The sequence below is a fragment of the Hyperolius riggenbachi genome, chromosome 2, assembly GCF_040937935.1.
Source record: "Hyperolius riggenbachi isolate aHypRig1 chromosome 2, aHypRig1.pri, whole genome shotgun sequence".
Classification (NCBI taxonomy): Eukaryota; Metazoa; Chordata; class Amphibia; order Anura; family Hyperoliidae; genus Hyperolius; species Hyperolius riggenbachi.
The window spans coordinates 333,748,165-333,770,470 of NC_090647.1; the positions used below are offsets into that span (position 1 = coordinate 333,748,165).

Consider the following 22,306-nt stretch of genomic DNA (forward strand, 5'->3'; position numbering starts at 1 on the left):
GACACTGTTTTTCAGTTCAGTTTAGGTTCCCTTTAAGCAGCAGGATAATGTGTGCAGGACAGATATGCCAAGACTGAAAATGGATGCCTAGAAGAGGTAGATTAGGTAAATGCATACAATTAGTTCTGCATGTAAACCATACTTCAACCCAAATCTATACCTTATTATCATCTTCATCATACAGGGAGGGATGGCCCGCTTCAGGAAAGATGGGACTCTGAGGAGGGGAGTCTGAGAAGCAACTCATTACATCATCAAACATTCTGGAAATTAAAAAAATATATATATTACATATATTTAAAGTGGAAATTCAACCTCAATTTAAAATGAAAACCTACAAAAGTAGCAAAACCAGTGAACTTGAAACCTAAAAACTATTAAAAATACGGTACCTGTAAAATTGCAAACGAGAATCCTATTTAAATGAAAAGAGCATGGACTTTTCTGCGGTCCTACCAAACTGCAGTCTGCTGGTCTCCTGAAAGCTTTTGCTATGGCCTGTGCCACTGCTGTGCATTAGTCTCAAACACTGGCCGTCCAGGGTTAGAATCAGGATACACTGAAGGCCACAACCCAAAGACATCCATTAGTTGACAAATGCACCAAACACAAAGGAGTAGAAAATGTGATGGAGTCTCCATACCATACACAACCATTTCTATACAGCAGTGGCTGCTCCAGGAATTTTTTTTAGGGGGTGCTATGCAGGTGCTGGACCAATTTCCGGGGGAGCTGACGCGCGCCGTGGCGAAAAAATGGGTGTGGCTACAAGGCGGGAGAATGGGCGTGGTTATGACCGGATGAGGGCGGGCCTAACTGTAATTTAAAGTGAACCCAGGGTGAGAGTGATATGGTGGCTGCCATATTTATTTCCTTTTAAACAATTCTAGTTGCCTGGCAGCCCTGCTGATCTATTGGCTGCAGTAGTGAACTGAATTACACCAGAAACAAGCATGCAGCTAATCTTGTCAGTTCTGACAATATTGTCAGAAACCCCTGACCTGCTGCATGCTTGTTCAGGGTCTATGGTTGAAAGAATTAGAGGCAGAGGACCAACACGGCAGCCAGGCAGCTGGTATTACTTAAAAGGAGATAAATATGGCAGCCTCAATATTATTCTCACCTCGGGTTCCCTTTAAAAGTGCAACGCAAAGACAGAGGGCCCAAGTTTTGGTGACCCTTTCCCCAGAAAATTCACATAATTGTGCAGGTTTTCTCAAGAAAATACACGTAATGTGAGCAGATTTGAACAAAAAACATGTTCAATGACCCCAATATGCACAATCGTTATCAGATATGACCCCAATATGCACAATCGTTATCAGATATGACCCCAATATGCACAATCGTTATCAGATATGACCCCAATATGCACAATCGTCATCAGATATGACCCCAATATGCACAATCGTTATCAGATATGACCCCAATATGCACAACCGTTATCAGATATGACCCCAATATGCACAATCGTTATCAGATATGACTCCAATATGCACAATCGTTATCAGATATGACCCCAATATGCACAATCGTTATCAGATCTGACCCCAATATGCACAATCGTTATCAGATATGACCCCAATATGCACAATCCTTATCAGATCTGACCCCAATATGCACAATCCTTATCAGATCTGACCACAATCAGCAGCACCACCTGAAAAAGAAAAACCCATTTACACACCTAGTCAGAAGATCTCCTGTTCCGACCTCCTCCTCTCCCGACTTCCTTGTGGCGCGCAGCTCCCGCGATCCTCTTCCTTCCTGCAGCAGCCTGCATTACCCGGTGAGCAGGGCTACGGGAAAATGGCCGCCCGAAGCCCTGCACTGCAGACTCCAAGTCTACAGAGCAGGGCTTCGGGCGGCCATCCTAATGTAGCCCTGCCTGCTGCTCCGGGCTGCCGATGTGAACTGACTCGGCGTCTCTTAGACGCCTGAAGTCAGTTCACGCCAGGGGGTGCTTGGACAAATTTAGGGGGTGCTTGAGCACCCCCAAGGCGCCGCCACTGCTATACAGGTACGGTAACCCCTCTTTGGCAATGTATCCAATATTGGGAAGTATGAATCTGCCCTCTCCTAGAATAATCTGACAGTTGGATGGCATGTTCATGTAATTTGATTCCAGGCACTAGAATTATCTCCATAGATTTATGTCCATAATGAGAAGAAGGAACAATGGAGTACTGGGTTATTGTTGAAAGGTATGGTGGGGTGATGTGTGGGAGAGAGTATAAGCACATCTGCTTATTAGGGGTTAATGTAAGTAACAGCAGGTGGAAGAAGGCAGAAACTGTTGGGCAGGAATTTCATAATAATGGAGGTTAAAAAAAATGAACCATATATAATTCACTTTTTTACCTGAATTTTCTCCTACGAAAAAAAATGTCATCTTCCATTTAAAATAACATTTTAGCACTTTGCAATGGAAAAAAGTATCAAAAAGTAGGTAAAAAGTACCATAAAAAATTATTTTGAGCATTTATTTGCTTGCTAATAGTTTAAAAATCATTTTATTGACAAGTTTCAAAATATCACCTAGGAGAAAAGTCAGGTGAAAAATGGAATTGCATATGGGCCCAGATGTGAATTGCTGTTAGATGGCCATAAACTGCTTCTGGAAGGCTTTAAGCTTTTTCAATATACTGTTGCTACACAGGACCAGCATCAGATCATTCTGGGCACCCATACTAGGAAAATGTATGAGCCCCCCCCAAAACGATGCTTGTATGCTTTTCCAGGTATTTGGCCATTGCTTTCTAATAGCCTCAAAAAAAATCCCAGCCCTTAAAGAAAACCTGTACTGAAAATTAAAAGTCAAAATAAGCATACACAAGTCATACTTACCTTCCATGTAGTCTACTCCTCAGTGTCTTTCTCCTGTCCCGCGTCCTGTTTGTTCACTGTGATCAAGGGAATTTTCCGTCCTCCATTTTGAAAATAACCATTACCCATAACGGCTTTCTTGTCAGCACACAGTTAAACTGTAACATCGCCCACTTGAGCCATAGGGAAACATGGAGGTTTACCTGGTACATCACTTTTCCTCTCAGCTATAACTGACAGCAACTGATATTTTACTGACAGCAACTGATATATTTTAGATCTGACAAAATATTGTCAGAACTGGAAGGGATAATTGTCAGAAGAAAATGGTGAGCTTCTGAGTGGAACTGATGGCAAGGTAACTATGTAATGTTCATTTGAAGTTACCTCATGGGTTTATTTTAAAGATTTTTACTCAGTACAGGTTCTCTTTAAAGGACTTACGAGCTGAAATGAAAAAAAAAAGTTAATTACCTTAGTGCACTGTTAGACCTCTGTGTAGATGATCAGTGCCTCCCTTGTACTTTCCAGACCCCCTGTTATCTTAATCCTCTTATCATTATATGGCCCCGACCCAGCCCTGGGTCGCCTTATCTCTGTGTACTATAATCGCCGCTTTAAAATCCCTCTGCCTGCTCAGTTCAAATAGACGTGGCTGCGTAGGATAAAGGTGGCCATACACTGGTCGATTTGCCATCAGATTCGACCAACAGATAGATCCCTCTCTGATCGAATCTGATCAGAGAGGGATCGTATGGCTACCTTTACAGCAAACAGATTGTGAACCGATTTCAGCCTGAAACCGTTCACAATCTGTTGTGGTGGTGGTGCTGCTGCTGCCCCCGCCCAGCCCGCATACATTACCTGCTCCGCCGGCGCGACTGCAGTCTCCCGGTCACCGCTGCTCCGTCTGCGCTCTGGTCTCCAGGTCCGGCATGCCTCACTTCTTCTAGCCCGGCAGGAAGTTTAAACACTAGAGGGCGCTCTACTGTTTAAACTTCCTGCCGGGCTAGAAGAAGTGAGGCATGCCGGACCTGGAGACCAGAGCGCAGACGGAGCAGCGGTGACCGGGAGACTGCAGTCGCGCCGGCGGAGCAGGTAATGTATGCGGGCTCTATTGCGTCGGTCGTCGGGCACTCGAACGCCGCTAGCGATGCGCTCTTTACCCGCGGGCGATCGACGGTTATTTTCCGCACGGCACGATCGACGGGATCGGACGAAATGGATCGAAATTCGGCGTGTAGCGTGAACGATTGGCAGCAGATTCGATCCCAGTGATCGAATCTGCTGTCGAAACGGGCGCAAATCGGGCCAGTGTATGGCCTGCTTAACAGCCCTGCCAGCAGCTCATCGTCACTCCGTCACTCCGAGTCATAAGTCATGTGGGCGTCACCACATGACCTCCCACATGACTGACTTCACTTCAAGCCAGCCGTGCCCCCTCAGCATAGAACAGAAGCGCTGAGAGAGGAAGAAGGTAACCTAGTAACAGCATTTGTTTACAGGAGATTTGCAGTGTAAGTAATTGAATTCAAAATCATTTATAACTGATGGGGGGCACTTTTATTATCATGTAAAATAGTGTGGCAACATTTATTTATTTTTTACATTTTTTTTTTCATAAAAAAATGTTGCCACACTATTTTACATGATAATAAAAGTGTCCCCCATCAGTTATAAATGATTTTGAATTCAATTACTTACACTGCAAATCTCCTGTAAACAAATGCTGTTACTAGGTTACCTTCTTCCTCTCTCAGCGCTTCTGTTCTATGCTGAGGGGGCACGGCTGGCTTGAAGTGAAGTCAGTCATATGGGAGGTCATGTGGTGACGCCCACATGACTTATGACTCAGTGTACGGAGTGACAATGAGCTGCTGGCAGGGCTGTTATCCTACGCAGCCACGTCTATTTGAACTGAGCAGGCAGAAGGATTTTAAAGCGGCGATTATAGTACACAGAGATAAGGCGACCCTGGGCTGGGTCGGGGCCATATAATGATAAGAGGATTAAGATAACAGGGGGTCTGGAAAGTACAAGGGAGGCACTAATCGTCTACACAGAGGTCTAACAGTGCACTAAGGTAATTAACTTTTTTTTTTCATTTCAGCTCGTAAGTCCTTTAATGACCCCAGAAGGTGCTCTAGCTATTCAGTGTCCCAAGTTTCTATTAAACTAAAAAAATGTCACCTAATTTCCTAGTACCGTATGGTGTGATCCGCAGCATCAAATACTTTTAGCCATTAACCCTAAAGAAGCGTGCAGATCAGATCTTCGACTGAAGTTTAACTTTATTTGCCACATGCTTATTTAAGGTGGGTGATTCAGACACTACCGATGCATGAAAGATCAGCAGGGTGCCAGTCAACTGGTATTGTATAAAGGGAAATACATATGTCAGCCTCAATATCCCTCTAAGGTCAGTTGTCTTAATTTATTTTGTGTACTGTAAAATGCACCAGGATGAGGAAAACCTTGTGGTATACAGGAATAGAACAATTTGCGCCAACAGAGCAGAGGCAGAGAAAACATGCATCTTGACTCTGCTAGAGACATAAGAAGGTGATGGGCAAATTTAACTATTTATTAATCCATTAGCAGCTTTAATAGAGTTATCTCGTTTGAGATAAGTGCACTGCTTTTGACCTCAGTCAGCAGATCTCATTGTGCTGTAAATTCTTGGAATGCTTTGATCTCTTTCTACTAGCAGAAAATATAGAAATGGACAGCAAATGTCCTCTGTTTCATACTGTCCCTAGCGACATGTGCCCATAAATACACATTATAGCAGTACTAATTAGAGGCTAGGCTGTAAATACATTGGCTGCTAAAGACTTAATAACTTACACATCAGATTTTAGTGAACTGACCCTTTAAACTCTGCTAGTTAAGAATAGGAATCCTGTAGGAACATACATGGTTGTAGCTGAGTACAGAGCCTGCATAACGCCACAAGTCAGAATTAAGATGTGCAGGTGACCTGTAATGTCGTAGTGGATGGACTAATGCCAAAAGGTATACTGTAAACTAAGCAATGGTTTAGTGGAATCACTGGCACCGGTGGATAAGTGCATGTTTTAGCAGCAGGAAGCAGGGATATTGTAAGAAAGTTGTCACTACAAAAGGTAATCATTTTGTTGAGCACAGTTAATTCTTCCCAGTCATGTTACAAACTTCATTCTTTGTCTAGAGCTCTTCTCTCTCATAACTGACAAACACACTGCTATGGTTGACTTTGAATAGAAGAGATAAAAAGCTGTGAAAGTGAAAATATATTTCCATTTACTTTCACAACATCACTAAGAATTTCCTGCTCAATGTCATATGAAAGCTTTTACAAATTGCAGTTGGTGAAAGTGCTTTACTTTACCACAGCTGACATGCAGGAAACTTCTCATAAAAATAAAGAGGCTCCATTAATCTAATCAGCCTTTATTAGGCAAATAACGGAACAGCTTATGACGTGAGCAATGAGAGCGGTGTAATCGCCTCTCTTCCCAGGGGTTGTGCATCTACACACATGGAAAGACAGATGCCACACTCATTGATTCAGGAGGAGACAGTCCCTGCTGGGCTGTAGTCGGCAATTATGCCTGATTCTTCCTGACATTTCATTCCTTACTGTGCAAGCAGATTCCTATACTCCTTCTCCCATGCCAGGCACCAGCTCCCACTGCCGAAACACATGTGGGGAGTCATGCAGAAACAGTCGAGATAGAGGAACATTAGCAGCACCCATTCCAAAGCTCCAAAATAGACCCTAGTGTTTCGAATGTGCAGGAGTGATAAAACACAAAGCCTTCAATGCGATATTCTTATTGGTCAGAAGCAAAATAATTTCCATGTACTTACAGAGCTTTACAGAAAAGACAACCATTCCCAGCAGTAGCATCTGGGGGGAGCTCAGGGGGCTCCATACTGATTCAATGGGATAGAATCAGGTGGGACTTAAAAGCAACCCATGCAGAGCAGAAATCCAGTAACGAATGAAACCCAGCATTTTTTCTTTGCTCGAATAGATTATTTAAAGCATATTATATACTACCACCATGTTTTTTTTACTAGAACAGCATTCAAAGGGAAAGCTGGGTGCACCCAAACTGGAGATAATTTTATCTTGTGTTTGCTTAATTGTATCAAGTGAGGAATGTAAACACTTCTCTGAGACTGCAGACTCTCCTGAACAGTCAGACAATCAAACAGCATTTCTGCTTACATTAGAAGATTAATAAAGCAGTTATGAATAAAATGCAAAGGCAGCTCTCAGTGTAAAAAAAAGTGTACTTTGGGAACTTGTAATTTCTAAATGAATAATTATACTTATGCACAAAAGCAAATGTGATAACCGTATGGCATATAAAAAGTAGGAAAACGTGTTTTTATTGAATATTATGTCAGGGTTTTATACCGCTTTAAGCACTGTGCCTCTGTTTTGCCCATGTAATACATATTAAACCATATCCAAATGTCATTCATCATGTAATATTCTACACTTACTAAAAAATGCTATAAAATGTCAGAACTGCACAAATGTTTTTTTGCACTTACTGTTCGATTTCAGTTTACAGCCAGCTAAACAATCTCTTAACTGACAGAGTTACATTTGTTTTCTAGACTGGAAACTGTATTTAGTACAAAAATAGATTTTTGGGGTAAAAACCAAAACAGGTAGTTTCCACTCAATACATAAGTGATTAATGCATAATGCAGGAGCAAGTGTTACTTTTCACACCGGCCATAAATCTCTGAATGGCAGAAGCTCTGAAATTCCCAGTTTTGAAGAGGATTGCTAAGATTAGTGTAAAGCAGTTGAGCAATTGAATTTATTTATACAAGGTTGCTCATGGTCATTAATCCTACAATTATGTAGCGCGGAATTTAAAGTACCTTAAAATAGCTCTGAAGTGATCACAAAATGGCAAACTACAAATCGCCTCAGGTGTAAATGTGGGGGGGGAGTTTTCTTATGATCTGTGAGATTCTTACCCCATCCTTATTAGTATTAAAGGGTTATGCCCTCTGATATTAAAGGAGAAGATCTATCTGAGATCAGTATACTGGCATTAGATCCATGCAGGGACAGTGAATGAACAGTGGCAGGTGAGTACCTTGCGAAAGCAAGTGAATGGATTTTGTCCCTTCTCATAGGCCAGCATGGATTCTGTCAGCCTCTGTCACCATCCACACTTTGTCCAGTCAATCTGGAAAAATTGTGCAGGACCCAGACTCGTGTTTCATTCGTGTTTCATTCACCGGAATGGACCAAATGGATCCGTTCCAAAGGGACTGAAGTGAATCGCATGCGTTCAGATCCGTTCCCATAAGCAAAACTTTTTTCTTGCAGTGTGAATCCAGTCTTAAGCTGCACTTAAAGGCAATATTATATTGAAATTATGAAAACTGCAACTGGCGGGCTGAAAAAACACACAAGCTAGAAGGATATCGCACTGACCTTTCGGGTTCAATACTCAAAACACCTGCAACAGGCATGAGGTAGTTTAGGCTAGGACATGCTAAGTAGATGCAGAACAACTGATCTGTATACTCGTTCTGGGTTATTAACCCAAAAAGCATTAAAAGAATACTATTCCTTCCACTTCACATTTCCTTTAACATGCCCTGTTACAAGCTCTTTGCAATGGCCAATGTTACTATAATGACAATCAAACAAAGTAAGAATGTGCAGTAAATAAGAATCCTTACAATGTATTGAGCGGATCTGGAAAGAATCACTTTTTTCAGTACAAGTGGACTTTCACATTAAAGTGCTTAAATTATAAATGAGACGACTTCTGAATTAAATTAATACCCTTTTGAAAGAGAAAAACAAGATGACAGGTGACAGAAAATACATCACAAAAGTTCTTTTGTTATTGTTGAATCCCTTTGACTCAGACAGTCAAGAAACATAAATCAGGCATGTCTGTTATTAAGAACTATTGCCTTACATCATATTTCTTAACAAATTTACAGTGAAAACAAGTGACGTATACCTGACAAAATCGTTGAAGGTCCGGAAGGCGACCATGCCACCCATTCTCTGACAGGGAGGAGTGAATGAAGTGTCCAGGAGGACATCGCTGACACTAGCTACATGCACCATCCCATAGTGATTCAGATTGGAAGAAAAGGACATTCTGTAGAGTAAAGGAAATATTTATGAGACAGTGGTCAAATGCTGCAACCAAAGAAAACTGAGTTTTACATTAAACTGCCTGCTACAAAGACTTTAAAAAAATCCCCACATAAACAGTGAGAAAGTATTTAGACATAAACCTGTTCTTGCTACAAGACATTTTACATTTTAAATCCCAATAAACTAAAGACATAATCAATCAGCTGTTCAGTGTAATGGATATGGGCAGGCCTCACACCCACAGGTGCGTACAGAAAGTATCAGGTGTTGAAAGGTGAGCATTGGTGGGGTAATTTTCAGGGTCTCAAGCTAGGTTATGTGGTCAGTTGCATAATGTGTGTGAACTGCAATGTAACTGAGCACTGTGAACTACCCCACAATGTGTGCTAAGCTGAGTTTAGTGTTCAGCTGATTTTTTATGTTTTTTGTAAGCTAGGTTACATTTTTACTGTAGAAAAACAAACTGCCTGCTTTAAATATAGGTGTAAAATGCATGCACGCAACATCATCAATTAACCTGGTGCGGGAATTGGCTGATTACAGTGCTTTGTAAGGCAGGGAACATGTGTATCCAGTCAGCAACCCAGTCACCCTGTGTCCTGTCTGGTTCCTCTCGTATTTAATCCAAGAGTTCATAGGAGGTTTTGTATATTCCTCTTTTACCATGGCCTAGGCTGTGACTCACATGCATCGCATGGTAAGTACAGTTCTGAAGAGAGCTGCAGGTTATTACAGCCTGTGCTACATGTGCACAGCAAGCATCAACCCATTCACATTATTTAAAAAATGTTTCCCAGCAATGTACTGGGAAGCTTGGAGAACATTTTGTTTTTAATCGGCTTGCGCAGTGCTTTCAAATAAGGATTTAGAGGAAATGTCAAAAGAAAGTAAGTCCCTGACCACTTTCCCAAGGATGGTAACAAACTCACTGTGCAGACATGCGGGCCAGCAGAAAAGGGGTGAAATCAAATGTGCGGCCTTCCCAAATAATGCTAATAGCAGCAGCCAAACACAACATTTAAGTGTGTCCACAAAACAGAAAAGCTGCAGGTTTCTCTCACAGACAGAAGAAAACACACACACACACACACACACACACACACACACACACACACACACTTGGATGTAAAGTTTTATAGTCTAGCTAGTTAAAGGTTTAATAGTATATTAATTAGGAAGGAAGACATCATACCTGTTCAATGTGGGGATGTTCCCTCTGAAATGAAATAACAAGCATTAATTGCATCCTTTCAAGAGTAAAGGCACCAGTATCTGTTCATACATAGCACCAGCATATGATGTTTTTTAACTTTTATTTGGTGTGTGTTGGAAGAGGGGTAGTCTTATACGGCGAGAATATCCCAAACGCTATATTTTAACTGGAAAATTTGGGGGCTCGTCTTATACGCCCAGTCATCTTATATGCTGGAATATACGGCAAGTCCATAAAGTTCTGGGTAGTGAAGTACAGGGGATAAGTAGTGAACACATGAAGAAAAATGAGGTGCAGAAAGGCACGGCTAGCAAATAAAACAGATTAAATCTGTCAGTATTTATAACGAAAAGCTACCCCTTATTACTGGTTCAGACCTAAGTAATGGCATGTAAAAGGTTTTATTATTACATTACGTAACAAACGAGAAGCATCTAATGATGGGTAAAAGCAAAGAGCTATCTCAAAAGCTTCATCACCTTGCTATTGCACAACATACTGATGGCATTGGTTACAGACATATTTTTAAGATTCTGAGTGTCCCAGTGAGTACTGTTGGGGCCATAATCTGAATGTGGAAGAAAAATCATTTCACCATAAACCGGCCACAATTAGGTGCTTCTCGCAAGATTTCTGGCAGAGATTTCAAAAGAATAATCTGAAGAGTTGTCCAGGAGCCAAGAACCAGTTGTGGACAGCTTCAGTAAGACCTGGAATTAGCAGGTACGGTTGTTTAAAAAAAAAAAAAAAAAAAAAAAGTAATACTCTCAAACAATAATACTTCTACAGGATCTTTTCAAAAAATTAGCATATTGTGATAAAGTTCATTATTTTCTGTAATGTACTGATAAACATTAGACTTTCATATATTTTAGATTCAAATACACACAACTGAAGTAGTTCAAGCCTTTTATTGTTTTAATATTGATGATTTTGGCATACAGCTCATGAAAACCCAAATTTCCTATCTCAAAAAATTAGCATATTTTATCGGACCAATAAAAGAAAAGTGTTTCTCCATCTGATGAAAAGCTTTATGGAGATGAAGATTTCATTTTTCAGCACGACCTGGCACCTGCTCACAGTCCCAAAACCACTGGTAAATGATTTACTGACCATGCCTGCCAACTCTCCTGACCTGAACCCCATAAAGAATCTGTGGGATATTGTGAAGAGAAAGTTGAGAGACGCAAGACCCAACACTCTGGATGAGCTTAATGCCGCTATCGAAGCATCCTGGGCCTCCATAACACCTGAGCAGTGCCACAGGCTGATTGCCTCCATGCCACACCACATTGAAGCAGTCATTTCTGCAAAAGGATTCCCGACCAAGTATTGAGTGCATAACTGAACATAATTATTTGAAGGTTGACTTTGTTTTAAAAACACTTTTCTTTTATTGGTCGGATGAAATATGCTAATTTTTTGAGATTGGAAATTTGGGTTTTCATGAGCTGTATGCCAAAATCATCAATATTAAAACAATAAAAGGCTTGAACTACTTCAGTTGTGTGTATTTGAATCTAAAATATATGAAAGTCTAATGTTTATCAGTATATTACAGAAAATAATGAACTTTACCACAATATGCTAATTTTTTGAGAAGATCCTGTATATGTGCTTACTGAGCAATATTCCACACAGCTGAAGAAAAAGCATGTTGAAGCTTGTCTAAAGTTTGCTGCACAATATTTGGATGAAACAATGTTGAATGCTGGGAGAATATAATCTGGTCAGAAGAAACAAAATTTTAACTTTTTGGATGCGAGATTGAGATCCTGAAACTGCTTATCCCCTTTGTCCTGTGAACTACAAGTCCACCTTCTCACAAAGGGCACATGGTTTCTAGGAATGCTGTGAAATGTAGTCTAGCATCTATTGTACATCATCACATAATCAAATCTGATTGGCTAATCCAACAGAGAGACAAGGACAACTAGTATTCTGTCCATCACTTTACTTCCATACAATGTTTGTACTACCTTATCAATCAGGCTGTTAGTAGAAGGTGTCTTATTCAATAATATGTTTAGTTGGGGTTTAATTGTATACTGTAAAGACTGTTGAGTTGGTAAAAAGTCATAACAACAGTAAGAGAGATAAGGAGACAAAGCTCACACTTGGGAATAGTGCTATTCTTATAGAATGTAGCATAAAGAGATTAAGAAAACAAGAAATCATGACCAACCTAACTTGTTAAGTATATATTTGGGTACAACCCTTATAAAGGGAAGGGCAAAAAAGCACACAGTCCTTTTAATGGGTGATCCACCTCACTCACTTTCACATGTATTTCTTTAAGAAAAGTACTTTGTAAAAATACTCTGATGCAGTCTTGCAATACAAAAACTTGAAATAACTTTATTTATCACATATACAAAAAATGCAAAAGATTGACGTACTCATAACAACTTTAGATCCATGAGATCAATCCTCATGAAGAATAATATATCGTGAACTTTTAATGAAGCTAATACACACTGTAATCTGGCATGGCTTGATAAATGGTTAAAGGCTTATAGGCAACGACACATATTCGTTTTGGGCTTAATTTGTGCCCTTCATCAGGCCATAATGTGTATAAACAATTCTGTAGGGCCCAATCAGCAACAACAGTCCCAATGGCATGAAAAGACAACCATGCAGCTATATGGGAGGTCAGACCTCATATAAAGCTGCATGGTTGTCTCTTCATGCCATTGGGACTGTTGTTGCTGATTGGGCCCTACAGAATTGTTTATACACATTATGGCCTGATGAAGGGCACAAATTAAGCCCGAAAAGAACATGTGTCGTTGCCTATAAGCCTTTAACCGTTTATCAAGCCATGCCAGATTGCAGTGTGTGTTAGCTTCATGAAAAGTTCTGGACATATTATTCTTCATGAGGATTGATCTCACCGATCTAAAGTTTTTATGAATACGTCAATCTTTTGCATTTTTGTATATGTGCTAACAGGTGTTCCAAGTTTTTGTATTGCAAGACTGCATCAGAGTATTTTTACAAAGTCCTTTTATTAAAGAAATACAGCCTAATTTGGTAGACATAACAGAGCCCAGCACACTTTTCATTAATACTGGAGAAAGAACTGTAACATGGTAACTTGATATTTCTGTGCATATTGAATTCGAATACCTCATATGGAAAAGTGTTTATTTTTGAAAAATGATGTATAGGCAAACAGAGCATGTGGATCTTCTGTAAATATAAATAACTTTAAAAAAAAAAAACACAGCTATGCTGCGGAAAGAGTGGATTCCAACCTCTCTAATTTTCTCAGAATTCTGAAACATTGATTAGCCAGAAAAAATCCATACGCACGCAAATCTGAACTGCAAGAGGGTGATTACACTTCACTATGCATTCCATTATTTTGTGCACAAGAAGCAGAGACTAATGGGGTGTAGGGAAGAGCAGAGAGGTTCACTACAAGCACATCTACTTGCTGAGAAGTTAATGATGTAGACTCAGTTTTATGTACAAGTAAAGCTCTATGACACATTGAAGCATACCGGCTGTGAAATGCATAAACAAATTGCACATAATTCAGTGGAAGACACAGAGCTTACTGTATATGCAAGGAAACATCTAAACATTTTGAAGAATAGAAATGCAACATGAAATGTTCAGTATTGCAGTAGGCCACTGGAATTTTGGCTAGGAAGTGGGATGGTCACACCCATGGACAGGTTTTTATCCCTGTGTGGTTTCAAATTGTGGACCATCCTTGTCACTTCCTGATTTAGCAATCAAGTCACTTAGAAGAGCAAATGAAGTAACATTTAGTCAAATCAAAACACAGCAATAAAACACTAGATCTGTAAGTGTGGGCAAGTGGAAAAATGACTAATTACAGAATCTGTATAAATAAAAGTCAGGAAGAATACCGCAAGGAGTAGAAATGTGGAGCAATGCCAAGTGCTTCCAGTTAGATGTGTGTATGGGAATGGTAAAGCTGTAAATCTGCAGTAATACTATGGTAATGAGGAGGATTCCCCCTTGCTGTAGATTAAGCACAGTCCCCATTCCTATACATACCTCTATGTAATTAACCATATTGCTCTCAACCTAGACAATACCACATGCCCTTTTTCCCAGCCACATCTCTATAGTGCCAATTACAGAAAGGACCATTAGTCATAAAGAGGCCTATTTAGAGAGATCATAATTTAGCGGATGAGCAGAATTTGTCCATTTAACAAAATATGTTTGCTAACTTCCTTTTTCTAAAAGTGCATACCTTTCTCAGATTTGTTTTCTCACAATTGTGAATGAATTTGAAATATTTTTTAAATTATCTTGAATTCAAAATATATGTCCATAGATGCCAATGGGGTTGATTCACTATAACAAATAATGTGCCTTATCAGACTTAACATGCCTTATCAGGGTAGCATAGCGAGCGCTACAAACTTATGCCTGCTCATCATTATGAGAGCTCCACTCGTCCTGCCCTGAGCCCCTGCGGGTCCAATCACTTTAAAGGACATTATCCCTGCACTTTGATTGGCCCAATAGCCTGCCTGTCAAGTTTCCTGTCAAGTGACAGGCAGCCTATTGGGCCAATCCAATTGCGGGGATAATGTCCTTTAAAGCGATTGGACCTGCAGGGGCTCAGGGCAGGACGAGTGGAGCTCTTGTCATTGCCAATTAGCAGGCATAAGTTCGTAGCGCTCACTATGCTACTCTGAAAAGGCACGCTAACTCTGATAAGGCACACTATTTGTTATAGTGAATCAACCCCAATGTATCTAATTACATCTGCTGCTATTTGTAAATGTCTAATGTGCGTTAGCTCACCAGGTCAAATGTCTCATTGTTTTGCTTGCGTTCTATTGGCAGAGAACAGTAATGTAGGTGTGTATTAATTATGTCATTATGTCCATGAACATTGCAATTCATTCATAAACACAACAAAAGCCTTTAGGCATCTCAAAATATATATTACGAATCCTAATAGTACTTATTCTGAATGTCTGCAAAATAATTGTTTTAAAATCTTTCAAAAGGGACAAGCTGCATTCATCTGATTAATCACCACCACTTGTCTATATGTGATAAAGTTTTGGGTAGACAGTTTCACAATATTTATATAGAAGACTAAGCAGCTCTCTCCAAAGCATACATACTATTGTCGCCTGTCACTTTTGAACAGGCTGAGCCGAATAACGGCTTACCCTGCTGCCGCACAAATTCTTGGAAAAGTTCATTACTATCCCCCCTCGGAGTTGTAACAACACGGAGGGAGAAGTAATTTGGGGTCCAGTGATTGCCAACACACTGCTGCATGGCCATAGACATTTATAATATTATGCCTATGGCAGTGCCCAGGTCAGGCGCAGTACGGGGAAGAGTGTGCGCCGAAATGACCTGCTCCGCTCTTCAAAGCCTTTAATGGATAAAGTTTTCTTTGTAGGCATCTAGAGGTGGGTTTGATATTTCAACAGATTGAGCTTGCTTTCAATGATGAAGGGAGGTGACAGGCGGTAGATATGAGTACATGGTACCATTAAAAAGTTATAACTCCATTACTGAGTATACAGTCAACATGGCTTCTAACTCACTGAAAGTCCACCATGGGGTTACAGAGTGTTACGAGTTTAAAAGCGTTTGCTGCTGAAAATGGTTGGAGAGTGAAACATGTTATAATCCGATCAGTGGCGTAGCTAAGGAGCTATGGGCCCCAGTGCAAGTTTTACATAGGGCCGGGCCCCCCCCCCCCCCCCCCCCAAGCACTCTATACATAACAATTGATATGACGCACCAGAACCTACCAAGGACAACCACAGTGTCAGTGTATTATTTAAAGCATCTATAGAAGTGATAATTACAAGCACAGGACCAGTAGAGAGCTAATATTGTGCTTGAGGGAGGGCCCCTTGGGTCCCCTCTGGCCCAAGGGCCCTGATGCAGTCGCTACCTCTGCACCCCCTATTGCTACACCACTGGATCCGATGTGGACTGACTGTGAACAGATCCTATAATAAACACAGGATCGGTTGATTGACAGTTTTCTGATGCAGAAAAACAGAAAATGTCTGTTTTGCACCATACTATTTAAAATAGGTGAGAGATTGACTCCATCGCCAATTACCGATAGTCTCTGTGTGCAGGTGCCACGTGCGAAAGGGGTTTCTCACTGCCCAAGGTTTAGATTGGAATTTTATCCACTCTTACAGAAACCAGAAAAGCAGCAGACTCATTTTAGGACATGGGGGGATGATTTATAGAGATGACTGCACAGAAAACTAGACCTAAAGAGGAGCACTTGCCCAGAGCCCTTACTTGCACTGCAATGGCTATCAGGTTAGGGTTATCGATAATGAAATATTGGTAAACATTACTAATTTTGTAATGATGTATTACCCATTAATCAATAAATAGCAAAATATTGGTAATTTTACAGCAGCTAGCAGCTATCTGCAGCACCCTTTTTACTTCTATCATCTTTAGATAGTAAGCTCGGAAGGGCACAGCTGTCACATCAATTTGTGTCTTGGAATTTGCTACACATTTTGTTCATCATGTAGCATTTATCACTGTAACTACTAATTCTGCATTATGTACCAATGTCTATATCTTGTGTATACCATTGTCTGTATTTTTATGCACCCCCATGTGTGTTCCTTACTCCGTACAGGGCCATGGAATATGCTGATGCTTTATAAAATAAATAATAATGTATGCCTGCAGGGTTACTAAGCTGGAAACAGTCATAGTTATCTCACTATTACTAAATTACTCAAAAGATAAATGATGTTGTCAGATTGATCAACCAAAAATAATCTGCATACTGCAGTGATAACTGTTTTGAGAAGACTCAACTTCACTCAAGTGCTGGATTCCAGACTACAAACACTCCTTTAAAAATACAGTTTAGAAGACTATGGCTGCTTTATGAAGCAATAATGGAAAGAAAAAAAGGAGTCCATAAAGAAATGCAATGATATGTTTTTGCCATGAATATGTCCTCGGCGTGAGAGTTTGATTACTTATGTATACAGGTCAAGGTACTTAGGCCAACTAGCAGATGATAATGGCAAACTAGAGCCTTTGCTGAATCAATCTTCTGATCATCAGTCTGATTACAGTGAAGTACATCTGTCAGTGTTTCTCAGTAGTATTAATATTCACAGCCAACATACAGAGATATTTCTATAGACAACAGTTACACACATAGAATTCAGGGAAAACATTGCTTCCTACAGCATGGAGTAGATCTATATTCTAGCTTTGTTCATATATAGGGCAGTTATTAATTTAGGCTCAACCTCCACTACAAAAAAGTGCCTCCATCTGAATAATAATTTGTTCTTAAACTACATATTCCAAATCAATGCAGGTGGGAAGCTTCAGGTAAAACAAACAAACATCCTTTCGAACTTAATCCAAAACAAAACAATGTTTCCTGGAGTCGGCTTTCAGTTTAGTTAGCAATGCATTGTTTAAGGTTCAGATTAACCCATGCCATCTGTAGAACTCTGAAATCGATACACACTACACGTCAATTCACACAAATCTCTTATGGGATTCCCCATTCCAAGATCATTATTAGTCTAAAACACTGCTCAAAAATTCAAGAGTGGCTTCTTCATTGGTACCAGGATTCCGGCCCCATTCACACTTAAAAGCGCAAAACTCCAGCTATTACCACCGGCGTTTTGCGGGAGTGATTTTTTTGCAATTTAACGCGGAACAATCACTGGACACTGCAGCGATTTTCCCGCAATCGCGTTTAGTGCTTCTATAGCACTGAAACGCAATCGTCGGGAAATCACCTGAGAATGGTGCAGGCCACACGTTTGCGTTTGGCGATAATCGCCCAAGTAAGAACAGGTCCATAGGGTATCATTGCACTAGCACTTTAAAACGCGCTAGCGCTTGAGCGTTTTGCTGAAATTGCCGGCAAAATGCTCTAGTGTGAATGGGGCCTTAGACTGAGGGCTTTCACACCATCCACCTGGAACCTGGTCTAAACATCACTGAAGCTACAGAACAAGGTGGCCAGTTTTTTCTTTGTGCTACAGGAGAAATCAGAGAAGCAAATTTCTGACTATCTGGTTCTGGGTCGTTTTTCAACAAAGCTATTTTAAACAGAGAACTCCCAAAACACGAGGAACACAACACATGCCCAACAAGAGAAGGTAAAACATGACCATTAGTAAACCACAATTGATTATTTGTACCACTCTGCCTGTAAAATGACTCTAGGAAACTGATCATGCTTTGATTCCACCCTTTCCCATCATACAGGGTAAAACTACAAAAAAAAACTGCCACACCTGTAGTGTACACACTTAAAGTATATTATCTTTTGTGGAAAATACGCACCTAAAAATGCCACATTTGCATTATAGCCATTACCTCACTGAACTGCTTCTATTGAAACAATCCAGCGTGGCATACAAAGCGCATGAGAACACATCTAGGCTCTATGTACTTCTGGTTCTCAAATTTGTACATTGATACAACAATGCGGACATTCCCAGATATATGAGCATACATATTTGTATGTAGGTCCAGGCCCAGGAAATGATGTAATGATGCCAAACTGCTACTGGAAGTACACAGTTTCCCCAGTGCTCTGTAGGCTGCAGTAAAATGTTTCAATAGAAGCAAGCAGAGGAGGTAATAGATTTTAAGCAATCTTGGCATCATTGGGAGGAAATTTGTGTGTTTAAACTGTTTATTGCAGGTGGAAATACGAAACACGATGGGCAAGTGAGGCAGAAAAAAAGCTAGAGAGTACAAAACATAACAGACTAGGACATATTCATAGAAGCAGACAGCAATCCGAACAAATACATGCACACACCACCATCATATTATTACCTTCTGTGAAAATACTGTATGTGCATGAACACCAAAACATGCTTCAGGTAAACCAACAAAAAGCCAATCAGAACTTAGGAAAGTTCCTCTACAAAAGGATCAAGTGTACAGAATCGGGTACATGGGCCTCTGCAAAGTTTGGGTTTTTTTTTGTATTTTTGATGCAGCAGTCTTTGTTTAACAAAGTATTCTAGAAGGCTACGGCTACATTAACAGTTGAGAGCTGCATTGCATTTCCTGTAAAAACAGGAATGTAATGTAATGCAACAGATGAAAAATTGCATCACATAGGAGACAACAAGTTAGGCTGTGGAAGCACATGACACTCAGCACTGGAGCTCCTCAGAGCTGTGTGCTCATATTCCACCTTTCTGTTCATTTTACAGCAATAACAGTACCTCCACTGATCCATCTGCAAAGGTCCTGTTTACATATGACAATATTTGGGCTCATAAATAATGTGCTTATAGACTCAGTGTTCAATGTCTGTTCTTGCTGCAGCAGCAACAATTTGGAGAACAATGTTCTCAAAGGCTGTGAGATGGGAGTCGATATCAGAAGAACACCCTCCCAGCTTCTCCACTCAATCATATGTGGATCAGCTATTACTCAAGTAGAGTCATTCAAATACCTTGGGTCTATAATATACCAAAACTTAAAAAGGGGGCCACCACTGCGGCCATGATCAAGAAAGCCTACATCGCCTAACCCAGCAGAAAAACCACAGACAGAAATGGTTCAGTTTTATTTTGCTATTATAAACAAATGTCTCTTATATCTGGAGAAGATGCCTTTGCATTGTTAAGTCTGAAAATTAAGTGCGCTGTTGTGTAACCCAGAAACACTGTAATTGTATTGACAACGTCTTAAATTCTGCGAGCATTCCACGGGTTTACAAAATCCTAGAGACTAAAATATGTTCCTGATAATTATTCCTGACCTGTAAATCCAGACTGTAATCACAAACGACATTATCTGTACTTAAGTCTGAAATTATGATGGCTAATATAAACAAGGATGATTCATACGACACACATTAATCTTCACCTTAATAATCACAGGATGGCTTGAAATCTTGACAAAACAAGAAAATGAGACATGATAGAAAAAAAACGGGCTGTTTTTCCAGTACGCTGACTGACCCTTTTTTTTTTCTTACAAAGACATACATTTCAGCAATCATCAGCAAAACGTGGAGAATAAATCCAGACTAAGCTCAGGAGGGACAGCTGCACAACGGATGCCAGGCATTTACACTTCCTCTTATTCATGGCAGTTGAAACCACAGCAGGAAGCAGATTTATGGTCCTAAAGTCTATTCCTATAAAGAAAAGGTGTATGCGTTTGAACTGTGCTTGTTCTCTAGTGAAGAAGCATTACAGGAAAGAGGTGGGTAGGGATGTAGAGTAATGTGTCTAAAGACAAACCGTTATAGTTATGTTTCTCGCCTGCTCAGTGTCTGTGTATAAAATGCATTATATTACTTTAAAATAAAAAGCATCTTGCATATAAAGATGATCAGTGAGATGCAGTTTTTTGGGGCATTTAAACTCTGTTCTAATTCCTCTACAGCTTGAATCTGGACAAATTTGATGTGTGTGTTACAACAAACTTTCCATCAGGTAAGAAACATTTGCAATACATTAATCGCTACAAGATACGAACATCAAAAAAAGCCCTCTTACTAAAAACTACACTAAATATGAATCTGCATTCTTAAAACAGAAGGTTGTTTGCAATAATGTAGCTTTAAGTGAGCAAGATTTTTTTTTTTTTTTACATGGAATTGTGATTTAACAACAAAAACATTATGTCAGCTTGCTTACTTTGTTTTAAAGTGTGTATACAATCTAGGCATTCCACAGTGGGTCTAACAAAAAGCGGCTGATTGCAGTGTCAGAATTTGCTCCCAGGCAGTGGATCTACCCAGGTGAAGCAGATGATTTGGGTGTTGGGGACCATCTGGTAAAATGGGACCTACATGTAGAGCAATGTTAATTACAGCAAAAAATATCCCTCTATGTGGACGACGTCCTCTTATATATCAATGATCCAGATGCTTCAATAGAAGCAACACTGCATCTATTTACTACCCTCGAGGACGTCTCGGGCATAAAGATAAACAGGAATAAGTCTCTTTTATTCTCCTTGGAGCCCTCCCTGCCCTCGCTGGGTCCAGACTTCCCACTTATGGTCGTAAAAACCAGTATAAATATCTAGGAATACAATATAGATCTCTTAACATAGACCCAAAAACCCAGGAACTGGAGCAGATTGCAGGGTATGGGATAGGTTTCCACTATCTTTGGTAGGCTGAATAAATATGCTAAAAATTATATTTCTACCAAAATTCACATATCTTTTTTATCAGAGCCCTGTGTGGCTTCCAGCCTCTTCTGTAAGCTTGATAGTATTATGATTAGATTTAAATGGTTGGGTCGGCAGTCACGCATTGCAGCTGATAGTCTCCAACTTCCTAAAACCAAGGGTGGATTGAATGTCACAACTACAAAAATACTGGGCCTCCATATTGATGTCCATCAGGTGGTGGTTCCCCCAGGACCACCATAACCCAGCAGTAACCGCTGAAGTGGCGCTCCTGGGATCACATGAACAACTTACTAATATTCCATATAAGGGCCACAGTTCCAACCCACAGGTCACAGAAAGGACAACTTGGAAGGCAGCTAGGGCTCATTTACAAGAGGCAAACTACATATCACCATACACTCCATTGTGGGGCAACCCGAAACTACCACAATTTTCTACTATACCAGACCCGATAGTGTGGGCACGTTATGGCATTAAGAACCTTTGTCACATTGTTAATGAGGGTGTTTTCTTAAAGCTGACCTCCAGCGTAATAATGAAAATGCTACAGCCACCCTGTAAAAAAAAGTTATATTTACCTGAGAAGCCTTGTCCCATAAAGCCGCCTCGAAGACCACACATCACCCCGACTTCCATTGTCTGGCACGCCTCCCCTCTCTCCTCCGAGGAAAACGCCAAGACATTTAATGCAGTACAACTTTAGGCACAGGGACAAAGGCTATAAAAAAGATACCCCTGTACAAAGACAACTTCGTTAAATAGAGGAATAGAAGCTGCCCTAAGAAATTCCAAAAGGTCTGGAGAACATGGGAAGATAGAGTAGTAGACCACCAGCCTTAATCTCATACCAATTCTAGACTAAGACAAATACATATGACCAAGGCATCCTAGCAGGGATCGACATAATGGAAAAGAAACAGAAGTGGATGGAGTGGAGGATCTGAAACTAGTCCAAATTCGTTTTTTTT

The 22,306-nt window shown here is 40.3% G+C and overlaps 1 protein-coding gene across 4 annotated transcripts in view; it reads right to left on the reverse strand.

Moving 5' to 3' along the window:
* Positions 1 to 22,306, reverse strand: part of ACACA (acetyl-CoA carboxylase alpha) — a 421,319-nt gene that overhangs the window by 210,989 nt on the left and 188,024 nt on the right. For all 4 annotated transcript variants that reach the window (XM_068269366.1, XM_068269368.1, XM_068269365.1 and 1 more), the window contains exons 29-31: positions 10,155 to 10,178; positions 8,820 to 8,963; positions 161 to 263 (exon numbers count right to left, since the gene is read on the reverse strand). In XM_068269366.1, coding sequence (XP_068125467.1) covers positions 161 to 263; positions 8,820 to 8,963; positions 10,155 to 10,178 — 271 coding nt within the window. The remainder of the gene's footprint in view (positions 1 to 160; positions 264 to 8,819; positions 8,964 to 10,154; positions 10,179 to 22,306) is intronic.